Raw genomic sequence first — 12,024 nt, 5'->3', positions numbered from 1 at the left:
TCTAAATCACAAGACCTTTCAACCCTCTCCCCCTTTCTATCAGGCCATCCATTACCTCACACTTGCTACGAAGACCTGTTTCCTGAAGCCGTGACCAGATGCTCTGGATTCTCCCTGCGTGCTCTGGGTGACTGTTTGTGTTTCCACAGGTACACTGGTGCTTCAGCATCAAGGTATCATATACAAGGCCTGCATTAGAAAATAAAAGATCCAATTATACAATTATTTAGACCTGTTTCCTGAAGCCGTGACCAGATGCTCTGGATTCTCCCAGCGTGCTCTGGGTGACTGTTTGTGTTTCCACAGGTACACTGGTGCTTCAGCATCAAGGTATCATATACAAGGCCTGCATTAGAAAATAAAAGATCCAATTATACAATTATTACAAGCATGGACAAATGTTGTTTGAATCGGAAACTTTTTAATTCAACTGCATGCATTGCCTAAACTGCAAAATCAAACCAAAACCCAACCTTCTAAAAATTTAGTCTCTTAAAGAATGAATGGGCAGGTTTTTAAAAGCTGGTGCATCCCACATTTCAAATATTTAAACTAAAGAAAAGAACATTCCATGCCAACATAAAGATGCAAGGCGTATGACATTGTGTGTAGCATAGCCAGGAGATCCTAAGAAGTTCTAGCTCTTTCAACGTTAGCTCTTTTAGCATTATGCACCACTAGGTGGTGAGGTAGATTTGTTTTTAAGGCAAGAGACGTTTCAGAGGTGGTCTGCCACTGTCTGCCTCTGCGTCATGACCCTGGTATTCAATGGAGGTCGTCCTTCCAAGTACTGACCAAGGCCGACCTTGCTTAGCTTCTGAGCTCTGATGAGATCAGGCTAGCCTGGGCTATCCAGGTCAGGGCAGAACCGCAGCTGATATCAGCTGAGAGTCAGCTTTTGATCACCAAACATTTCCTTTCGTCTCTCAAGGGAGGGACTCAGTGAAAAAGTTTGGGAAGCAACTTCTGTTCGACACCCATTTCAATTCTTCATAGGAAGCTGAACAAATTGGGCGACTGGCTCATCTGTGTTCATACGTGAAGTTCACAGCATATCTTGTTAAAACCGAAGCAAAAACGTCCTATTAGCATAAGGAATGTTAGGAGATGGGAGGGAGGCTCCTTTCTTCTTTACAGTTTGGCTTCCCGAGAGTCAATTTTGACCAGACTAGAAAGTGGGACTCATTCACACAGACACTTGTCTAAGATACGTGAGTCTTCACACCCACGCATGGTAAAACTCTTATCTCAGATGACTGTTTGTGTGCCATGGGGCTACGTCTCTCTGGCCTTATACTGTGTAAACACAGGACACAAAACTGTGAACTCTGGTGATAGGAATTTTGTAGTAAAGATATGGTGTATAAGAAGAAAGCATTCTGCACAAGCCCACATCAATAACACAGAAAGAGCATAGAAAGGTGGCTGTCCCTGATTCACAATACATGTTTAAGAAGAGGATGAATGGCCTTCTGTTGGGGATTACATGATTGCCCATTGCAATGAACAGGGGGTTGGACTAGATGACCTGCAAGATCCTTCTGACATCTCATGTCTTTTCAGAGCCTTTACAAGTAATCTAAACACACCCCCCCCCCAATGGGACCCTCTACTCTAGTCCTCCAACTGGATCTGAAAGCATAATGCATCCTACATGGGCAAGCAGTGAAGGAGTGGTGACCATCGCATGGATCACTGTAGCCAGGTCATCACGGTCGAGGAAGGGAACCAACTGCCGCACCAGCCAAAGATGGTAAAAGGCCGATTTGGCAGTGGCTTTTTTTTAGGCATACTCTTGGCTGCACGACTCGTGGGATGCTCTATTAAAGCGCTTAAGTGAATTCCAGTCCTACCTTCAGCACCAAAGGGTGAGTTTTGCCTTATTCCAACTTTGCCCACTGGTAAGACTACAACTCTTTAACAACTACGGCCCTCTTTTTTTCTCAGTGAGCTATGCAAGAGATGGCAGGAATGCTTTAGGAGAATATGCAGTTGGTGTCTTCTCTTTGTTACTTATTCTAGTGTCTCCGATCCCCTTGCTTCGCGAAAAGCTCCTTTTCCTTCCAGATTCTTGTTCTCAAAGTGGGACATGAATCCTTGCTTGGGAGAGACTCTCTCTGTCTCCTGAGATGTAGAGGTGACTGTATGATGTGTTGTGTTTGCCTACCAGAATTGCCCTTAGCAATCTAGGCGATATAAGGAGGCTTAAACCTGCACGTGCAGGGATCCCTGGAGTATGGCAGTTAGTGGACAGCCCTTCAAACAACTGAGGGTGTTGCACTGCATGCGGGTTTGTGAGTGACATGATGGAACCACAGAGATGGACAGCGCTGGGAGGACTGGCTCTTTCCATATATGGCTGACACGGGCCATTGCTGGCTTGCCTTTCTGAAACACGAAAGTGTCAGTCAGCTGTATCGCTACAGACAGTATTGCTGTTGCTAAGTTCTCAGTCCCCTAAAGTAAAACGTTTTTTTCCTGTTTTTTCTCTGCCAGGAGAGCACAAGGTATGATCTAAGGCTACACTGTCATCATACTGGGATCAATTACACCAGAGTAACAAGACCACAGGATTGTGCTGTTAAAAAATGTAACCAGCTGGACTTACAGAGACATTTAATACTGTGAAAATAACTTTCAACAGTACCTGTTGTGAACTGTGGTTTGCAGGGTGGCTCCTGTACTGATATGGGAAAGTTTGCAGAAGCAGGTGAGGACTGGGCGCGAGAAAGGGGCCGATGCCCTCCAAAGGACACGGGGATACCAGCAGCTTCCATGGATGCCTGGTAATTTCTCAGCTGGTGAATGCGTTGCTGCTCCAGTAAAAGCGCTTGCTGTTAAGGAGGATGGATTGTGTTATCATTGTAAGAACGGTTCAACGAATTCGATACATTTGGGTTTGAACTGACTTTGTGATAATGAATGCATTCACAATGACTTCACTGAATCTCAGCAACACTAGCCAATATATCTTCAAGCAAAAATTTAAAGTTTATCACTGTTAAAGCTAAAATTTAAGCCTTTTAGTCGTGTTCCTAATGACAAAAAAATTAAAAACTTTAAAATACAATTCATAACAGCCTCTTAATATTTTTGCCTGAGAAGGGGGAATCTTTTTTTTCAAATGATAGTTAAATTGATTACCTCATACACCAACCTGTGTTAAAGAGGAGGTTGGCAAAAAACTTTGAGAGTCTCTGCTTTAAAGCACCCAAGCTGTAATTACCATTGGATTTCTTATGCCTGAAAGTCAGAAGGAAAATTGTACATGTTAGTCTGTGGGCCAAGAGCCGAAGATTCACGTTATCATGTAAGGTAGCAAAATCTCATTTTGTTCTTCTAAAACATGTCGGCATATGGATTATGTTTTCACATGATAACTGCTGTTTTCTGTCAAAATGGCTGAAACAACTTTTTTTTAAAATTCTGGCAAAAGCGACAGACTATAGTAGTATTAGTAGTAAGAGAATAACAGCAATTGAAATACTTTCACAAGTGAAATAAACAACTGTGTTGGCAAGGGATCCACCACATGAAAGATACATACGGGACTTTGTATGGACTGTATTATCCACTGCTGCACTGAAGCGACAAATCCAAGATATGTGACCCCTCAAATCTTCAAGCTGTAGAAGGTATTGTTGATTGTTTCTGATTTCTGGTGTTCTCAAGTAATCTTAAATCTGGTAAAAAGTATAGCCGAAGCCTTGCACACTGCAAAACTTCAGTCCTATTACTATATATTTCAGTTCATAAGGGCTTCAAATGGGCTCAGGTCTCCAGTGAAATGTATAACTGATCTGACCTCCACTCACTGAGTTCAAGAACTTCTATGGTGCTGACATGGCAGAAGATTCCACAAGAAGATTATTAATCCATCATAAAATCAGTTTCCTAGAGTGCTGCAGGTACTAATGACAGTGCTTCTGTATCCCGAAAAGCAAGCTATTTCATTTGAAGTCTTACGGATGATATTCTCAGAGCTGCACTGCAGATGTGAATGACATCCAGAATCAAGCATTTTACCCAGGCCTGGACTCAGGAAACATTGTAAAGATAAGCATGATGGCTACAACATCCTAGAATCAATTTCCTAGCCCAAAAACAGGAGAACTGTTTATGCCATCCAGAGCTCCTTGGAGAAACTACATTCTGTAGTTTCAGCACTGTCTTCAAGGGCAGCCCCACATTACAGAAGCCAAGTTGTGAGGATACTGTAGCACTGATAACCATGGCTACGGTGGAGATGTCTAAAAAGGGGGACGATTTCCATGCCGTATGAAGTTGAAAAAGGGGCACCTTTTGCCTCCTGGTTGATTTGTTTTTCCAACAGAAGATACAAGAGAATTCCCAAACTCTTAAACGAGAGTTAACGACATACCATCCAACGGGGGTAAATCCAACAGAAGATACAAGAGAATTCCCAAGCTCTTAAACGAGTTAATGACATACCATCCAACGGGGTAAACATAACTCCTTCCATAATCTTACCCTTTCTAATCAGCATCACCTCTGTCTTATCAGGATTAAGCTTCAGTATTTTCTTCCTCAATCACAATCTCCAGATGTTGTCCTAACACAGAGAATACTGAGTCCTGAGGCTTAATTAATATACCTGGGTGTCATCAGCATGTTGATGACAACCCATTCCAAAACTTAATATCTTAAAAAGATGTTCAATTACATTGATGACAATACTGAGGTCTGCAGAACTCATGAGATGAGTAAAAATGGGGAAATAATGGACTTGTCCCTCTACAGTTAATACTGTGAAAAGAGTTATGGCTAATGCAATAATCAGTAAAATGTATCTGCAGATTTAATTGACTTTTACATTTTCAAAATTAAAATCAGCCATATAGATACTATAGCATACATTTTAAAGAATGTTCTTCAGCCATCTTGATGATGTAAAACTCTTATGACTCAGAATGCTTATAATGTGCAAACATAATCCATATATGTACCAATTATGGACACAGAACTGGCATTTGCTACCTTACCTGATCCTGATTTCTGCTCTGGCTCACAAACTATGTAGTTTCGGCATGTTTACGATAAAGGGCCATTGAATTTTAAACTGCAATTTCTAGGTCAAGGTTATCTAAACATAAATATCCTAAAACCAGTCTTACTTAGGTGGATCACAAGCTACCAGCATTTTTGGAGAGGGAGAGAGAGGAGGGAAGGAGAAATATTGATGAAAGAGGGAGAAAGAAGATATAGATAGGCAGATCCAGGAAAAAAATCATGAAAAAATTAAATATTAGTCCCATGTTGCAAACTGTGATTAAAGATGGCTTTGGATCTGAAAGGATCTCCTAAGAAATGACAATCTGAAAGTAAATAGTTTTCTCCTTTAGTACCAGTTTTAAAAATGAGGACATTCAAAGTAGTTACCACTATAAACACCATTACTTTACTGGCTGTCTATATGTGTACTGATTATTACCTTTGCACACCACCTCAAGAAACCTTCTAGCCATGAGGGAAAATTTAAATATCTACTAGAATGGTTCATAGGATTGAATCCCATGGAAGAATACCACATGTGCAAGTGGAAGCACTAAACTTGCTCTTCACGTTCTGCTTGCTCTAAGTGAAACTGGTTTCTATTTTTCCATGTGTGCAAGACACAGCACAAGGTCTTCTGCCAAATTTACAAAAGCAATTTAAATAAGATCACGCAAAATGGCTCTTCGACATTCCCTATACACATTATTTCATTAAAAATTATACTGAAGTGTTACTTCTGCCCTTGTGCTATTGCTTCGGCAAGTGGAACCGTGCTAAGTACATTTTCCTTTCCACTCACTCATGCATCACTGGCTCTGACCTATAGCATGGCATGATTCATATTCACAAGATGGCTTGCCTCAACGGGCAAACAAATTATCCAGGTTGATGGCTCACACAAATCATGCAACTTTTGTTAAAAACGTTTCTCCCATGCATTATCCAGAGAAAGGAATAAACCTTGGGTGCTAGCTGCAGTGTTTCATAGAGGCTAACAGTTTCAGAGACAATAACTGCAAGCTATGAGCAGCTTTGGCATATGAAGGGAAAGGCACCATTTGCCTTCTTCCTGCATTTTTATGTAAAACAAAGCTATCACATCTCCCCATATAGGAACAAATAAATAAAAATACTCATTCCTCTGTTTCAGACATGATAAAGATGCTCAGAAGCACAAAACAAAAAAACATTGCTTCTCTATCACATGCATACCCAGCATCATCAGGTCAGGCAACTAGCTCCCTGTCTTGCTTCGACCTAGCCACAGTAATCCATGCAACGGTCACCTCCAGAATAGACTACTGTAACTTGCTGTACATGGGCCTACCCTTGAGACTGATCTGGAAGCTCTAACTGATCCAGAACGCGGCCACATGTGTCCTTACCAGGACCCCCTGCATGCGCACATTAGACCTATGCTGCGCAAGCTGCACTGGCTTCCGGTTCAAGGTTTTGACCTTTAAGGCCCTTAACGGTCTGGGACCCACATACCTTTGGGACCACCTCTCCCAGTCAATGCTCCCTCTAAGCTGTGGAGCCTTGTGAGCAAAAATTATACTTTGCGAATTACTGGCATTAAAGTTGTGAGAAAATGATTTGGCTACTGCATAGATTAGTTTGCCCTGGAACCATCCTTCCTGAGCTAAGACAAAAATGTGTGAGCCGGAGGCTAAAAAATGTGAGATAGCGCACACTAACTTAGCTTAGAGGGAACACTGCTCCCAGAATACCCCCAGAAGAGCTTTACGCTCAGGAGATAAGAACCTTTGGCTGTCCTCAACCAGGGCCAGGACTTATTCTGCCCTGGACCCTACCTGGTAGACCTCTCTGCCGGATAACATCCGTGACCTGCAGGATCTGTTACCTTTCCACAGCGCATGTAAAGCAGAGATATTCCGCCAGACGTTTGGTTGAAGACATGCATATCAAACCTGAACACAGGTTACAAGTCCTGCTGATGTGGCTGTTCCCATAATTCTTCCTTCTCCAAATTTATGCTAAACTAGAAGCTTCTTGTTTATGTTAAGGTTTGGGGGGCATCCGGTGAAACTGTTTGGCAATAGATTCAGGACACAGAAAATACTTCTTCACACAGCATATAGTTTAGTAGTGGAATTTACTGCTACAGGAATTAAGTGCCACTAGTTTAGATGGCTTTAAATTTAAATGTATTTATTTGATTTTGTGGAAATTGTTGAAAAAATTGACTGCTGTTAGCCATGGTGGGTGAATGGGACCTCACGTGGCTTTATTCTTTGTGTCCCTTCTGGTGCATCTGGTCAACCACTATGGGGAACAGAATGTTGGACTGTACTGACCATTGGTCTGACCCTGGAGGACTCTTTTTACATATCGTTCTTGCGATAGGAAACTATCCATCCTTCTGTGGAGATGGCATAATACAAGCTAGTTCCAGAACGTCTGTCAGATATATAGTAATGCAGCAGTCAGTATTTGGTATCAAATATTAATCCAGTGACATGTCACTTTTATTATTCTGTCTCTAATTAAAACAGGGGACCCCCCCCCTTGTGGTGTCCCCCAGCAACTTTCCTGGTACCCACCAAATGTTTTTAGAAAGTGGGCCAGTTGGGTCTTTTGCCCAGCAAGGATTCTGATTGGACACTAGAGATTTAATTGGCTGTGCAGATTTTTAAAATGTTGCTTCAGCAGCAGTTGTCACCACAGCACAAAGATTTTCACTGTGGGACCGAAGGTAAGCTGTAGCAGACATTTCGTGGCTGGATCTGCCTCCTACTGCAGCCGTTGTATGCTGGCTCTGTGTCTTGTGGCAGTCGTTGTGCAGCAGCCATTTTGTGGCTACGCCCACCACACTGCTTCAGAAGTCCAAAGGTGCCTGCAGGCTCAAAAAGGTTGGGGGCCTCTGATTTAGAATTATCAATTAATATAAAATCTGCCAACAACATTCAATAAGCAATAAAGGTATGCTTCAGTTTTAATGCATTCAACTTTACCTGTCTGAATAGCAACTCTTGCTCAGTCTGCTTCTGCCCTGGTTCTAGTTCTTGTGGCATCTCTCCATCTTCATCATTTTCAAGGGGTTCTTGCTTTACCTGGACCATATTGGCCAGCCCTTGGAAATCCTTTTGGTTTGATATTCTATCAATATACGCGTCTTCCAAAAATGCCTGGTGTTCTCGTAATTCCTCTTCTGTTTCTTCAGGATGGCTTTCATGCTGGCGAGAAGATTCATTTGTTTTTGGTATTTTCTGAAAACATGCCCCAAAATTTATTTCTAAAGCATGATCCAGGAGTGAAAACACACAGTCTTATCAAATAAACCATTTGAAATGTTTAAAGATAGGAGAAAAATAATTTTTAATACATTAGGTTTTAGTACATTTCATCTGTTTCCCCCACCAATTAAAGTACACACATTGGTTGTTTTGTAAACTGGGAACTATGTTATAAAGCTCCTTTTAATAGTGTTCAAATAAGTTTTGGAAGGAAAAATGTTCAGAATGATATTCACGAACTGCCCACAGACTCCTTGAATGCTGCCACTTAACTAATGCATACTAAGCATACCATGTTAGCTTATATATTTTTATTGCTATATAACAAAGACATTCAAATTTTCTGGCTGCATCCAACAGATCTTGCAAATTCTACTAAGCAATTATGCAGATAGTATGTACAGTTAATTCCATAGCATGACCTATAATCAGTAGTTCACTTTATTTAGTGTCCCTTTTTCATTTTCTTGAGTGGATTATTATTCAGGACAGCAACACAACATATTAATTCATAACTTTTGGGGTATGTTTCTATCTTTGGAAGAATTTATACAAAGCAGTAACACAGCACACCTAGCATCAATTTCTTCTTTAGTATCTTTTCCCTTGAAACAGGGGGTGTCGAAGTTACCGCAGTTCATCAAATACAGAGACTGCCAAAGGCAATTAATGTTTTCTCTTAGTTTCAGGAATCATTGCATCAAACTTTTTGAATTTTCACATACTATGTATGGAAACAGTGTAACCGATATCACTATTTAAAATTAGCAGAACCTGAATATTACACAGTTTTAATGCTTTTAAAATGCCAGAGACCATGTGGTGATATCTGTCAGAGAATATATATGTCCTCTTCCATGATACTTATCTAAAATTATATAATTGATTGGGTAAGTGTATCAGTATATAGTTAAAGGAATCTTGTCAGTGGAGACCATCTGACAAATCTGTTTGATGAAATTACATATATAACACAGTTATTGCACAAGACAGTATGGCAGAGCAGCACATGATCTATTAGGTCTCTACTCTTCTAGCTTTCCAAACAAGAAAGCATTTGCTACATTATCATACTTTAAAAATGGAAACACTTAATAAAGAATAATCCTACCAAATGCTAGAAACTGGTTAAATAATAATACCTAACAGATTGTCCTGGCCAAAGAAATCCATGGAAGCAGCAGACCCAATGGACTGTCTGAGGATCAGCACGGAGACAAATGTCTGCTGCCCATATAATCTATGTATGGAAACAGTGTAACTCTCAAGAAGCAGAAGGCGAGCTGCCATGACTACTGCATATTTGATAAAGACCACTGGCTGTGTAGAAATACTGAAATGTTAAGGCAGGATACTGGAAGCAGCCGGGGTCTCACTGCACATTGGAAGAATTACCCGTGGTGCAAGAAAACAAATACTAAAATAGGTGTTTTTGACTTCCATCAAGATGGACTAAACTCAGTGATGGGGAACAATATTCGCCAATGAAGGTTGTGAAGAAACTCTGAAAATCAAGAAAGGGGCAAAGACCTCTTGTCCTTCTTTAGTACAGTAAAGAAGTAAGAATGGAGAATCCTTGATTCTGCAGTTCTGGAACCAGCGCCACTGGTCACTTCTGAAGAACTTCACAATTTCTTGAGAGCCAGTGCAGTATGCTAGCTCAAGCATGGAACTAAGACCACAGGGACATGAGTCAAATCTCACTTGGTCACAGGGGCCATTTCGTAGAAAAAGAGCTAGGGGAACTCATTAGCATAACTCATTAGCATATGCCACACCCCCTGACATCACCGGAAGTGTGTCATAAGGCCACACACCCCACCCCCAACGGTCCCGGCCGCCGGTGCTGGCCTTGCAGCTCCACTGCCGAGCCCCATGAGGGGCCTGGCGGTGGACCTGCAAGGCCGGCGGGAGTGCAAGGAAGCCCTGCGAAGGCCCTCCCTGGCCCCAGGCAGGCAGGGGTGGGGAGAGGCAGGGAGGAAGCAACTTACCCTCCCTCTTCTCCTGCCTCCTCCTGGCTGAATGAGGGCCGGAAGCGGGGCGGCCGGAAGCAGGGGGCGGGGCTTTGTCATGTGCCCCGCCCCCCATACCTCACCCGGGGGAACTGCGTTCCCCCGCGTTCCCCCCCCCAAATGACCTCTGCTTGGTCATGAAGCTCACTAGGTGACCCTTGTAAGAAGAGCCCTGCTGGGTCAGACCACTGGTCCATCTAGTCCAGCATCCTGTCTCACACAGTAGCCAACCAATTCCTCTGGAGGTCCAACAACAGGGCATAGAGGCCGAGACCTTCCTCTGATGTTGTCTCCTGGCACTGGTATTCAGAGATTGACTGCTTTTGAACCCTCACAGAGGTGGTCTGAGGAGGAAATGGAGTCCACGAGATCTACATACGCCACCCTGCTGTTCTTGGAGGAAGGGCACAGTAGAATACAAGACAGATAGATTCTTGTTGAAAAACTTGAATTTGAAGAGGTTATGCAAACAATTCTTGAAGGAGGCAGTATGTCAAATTTGATGGCAAACCCAAGATGTAGGATAGCTAAGACCCAGTAGTCATAGTTGTTCCAAAATCTCAGCCAAGTTCAGAAGAAAGATATATGAAGAAGAGACTCCTGTTACAACAATTCAAAAACTTCTGTTTAGTGGTAACTGTGTCAAAGTATGTATGAGCAGGACTTCTTGAAAGGATACTGGTCAGTGGGGAACCGCATACAGAAACAAAAAACAATGTGCAGGCTAACTAATGAGGCCATATCAGAAGACAAGGCAAGGCAGGACAGGACTCTAGCCTGGTCATGTAGTTGATGGAGAAGACTTTTCCCATCCTATATATTTTGGAAAGGGGGCCTGTGGACAGAACTCCCTTTAAATTCAAGGGGGAACCATACTTTGAGTCAATCTATGGGATCAGTCAGTTTTGGGGCAGCCATTCTAAAGGACAGTCCACTAAAATTGCTGTAGAAACGAATATTTTCCTAACCCCTTGCTGCGAGATTGTTAGCCTTCAAGCAGATAGTCCCAGCAAAAAAAAAAGTTAGCTATGGATGCCCTGATCTGTCCCAAGTATGCCTCAAACTCTTCCTTAGAATAACTTTGTGTTTGTCACATGAGTCTATGGGAGGCCCATCAGGGCATTAAGATCTGCAGGTAAGAATCTTCTGGTGGTCCCTGGCCCCAAAGACATCCAGCTGGCCTCAACCAGGGTCTTTTCCGCCCAGGTCCCAGCCTGGTAGAACTCTCTGCCAAATGACATCTATGCCCTGCCCAACTTATTAAAGTGTGCCAGGGCATGTACGTCTGAGATGTTAAACCAGGCCTTTGGATGAGGCCAGCTACAGTTCCTTACATCTGCCTGGCACCCCACCTCCCCAATGACTGAATGCTAGCACTGCCATCTTGTTTTAAAATGTTTTCAATGTTTAAATGTTTCTGAATGTTTTTAATATTGGAATTTTTATGGTTTTAATTGATTTTATAATGCATTGAATTAATTGTTGTAAACTGCGCTGAGCCCCACACAAGCGGGGATGGGCAGTTAAGAAATCTAAAAATACTTAGGCATTGAGTTAACTGCAAAGAATATAGATTTATATAAGAACAACTATGAAAAACTATGGGCTAAGTTAACCCAAGACTTTAAGAAATGGGATAAAATGAATTTGTCACTGATGGGAAGAATTTCAGTTATAAAAATGAACGTCCTACCACGTTTGATGTTCCTGTTCCAAACAATACCAATACTTAATAAGAC

The 12,024-nt window shown here is 42.1% G+C and overlaps 1 protein-coding gene across 1 annotated transcript in view; it reads right to left on the bottom strand.

Moving 5' to 3' along the window:
* LOC107120120 (histone deacetylase 4) overlaps positions 1-12,024 on the bottom strand; it is a gene marked incomplete at its 3' end in the record, with an annotated part of 125,658 nt that overhangs the window by 31,713 nt on the left and 81,921 nt on the right. The window contains exons 12-14 of the mRNA XM_015422766.1: positions 7,992-8,246; positions 2,648-2,834; positions 56-189 (exon numbers count right to left, since the gene is read on the bottom strand). Coding sequence (XP_015278252.1) covers positions 56-189; positions 2,648-2,834; positions 7,992-8,246 — 576 coding nt within the window. The remainder of the gene's footprint in view (positions 1-55; positions 190-2,647; positions 2,835-7,991; positions 8,247-12,024) is intronic.

The sequence above is a fragment of the Gekko japonicus genome, unplaced genomic scaffold (genome assembly GCF_001447785.1).
Source record: "Gekko japonicus isolate JY-2015 unplaced genomic scaffold, Gekko_japonicus_V1.1 scaffold3417, whole genome shotgun sequence".
Taxonomy (NCBI): domain Eukaryota; kingdom Metazoa; phylum Chordata; class Lepidosauria; order Squamata; family Gekkonidae; genus Gekko; species Gekko japonicus.
The sequence above is the reverse complement of the archived record's forward strand: the minus strand, read 5'-3'. Positions and strand labels throughout refer to the sequence as shown.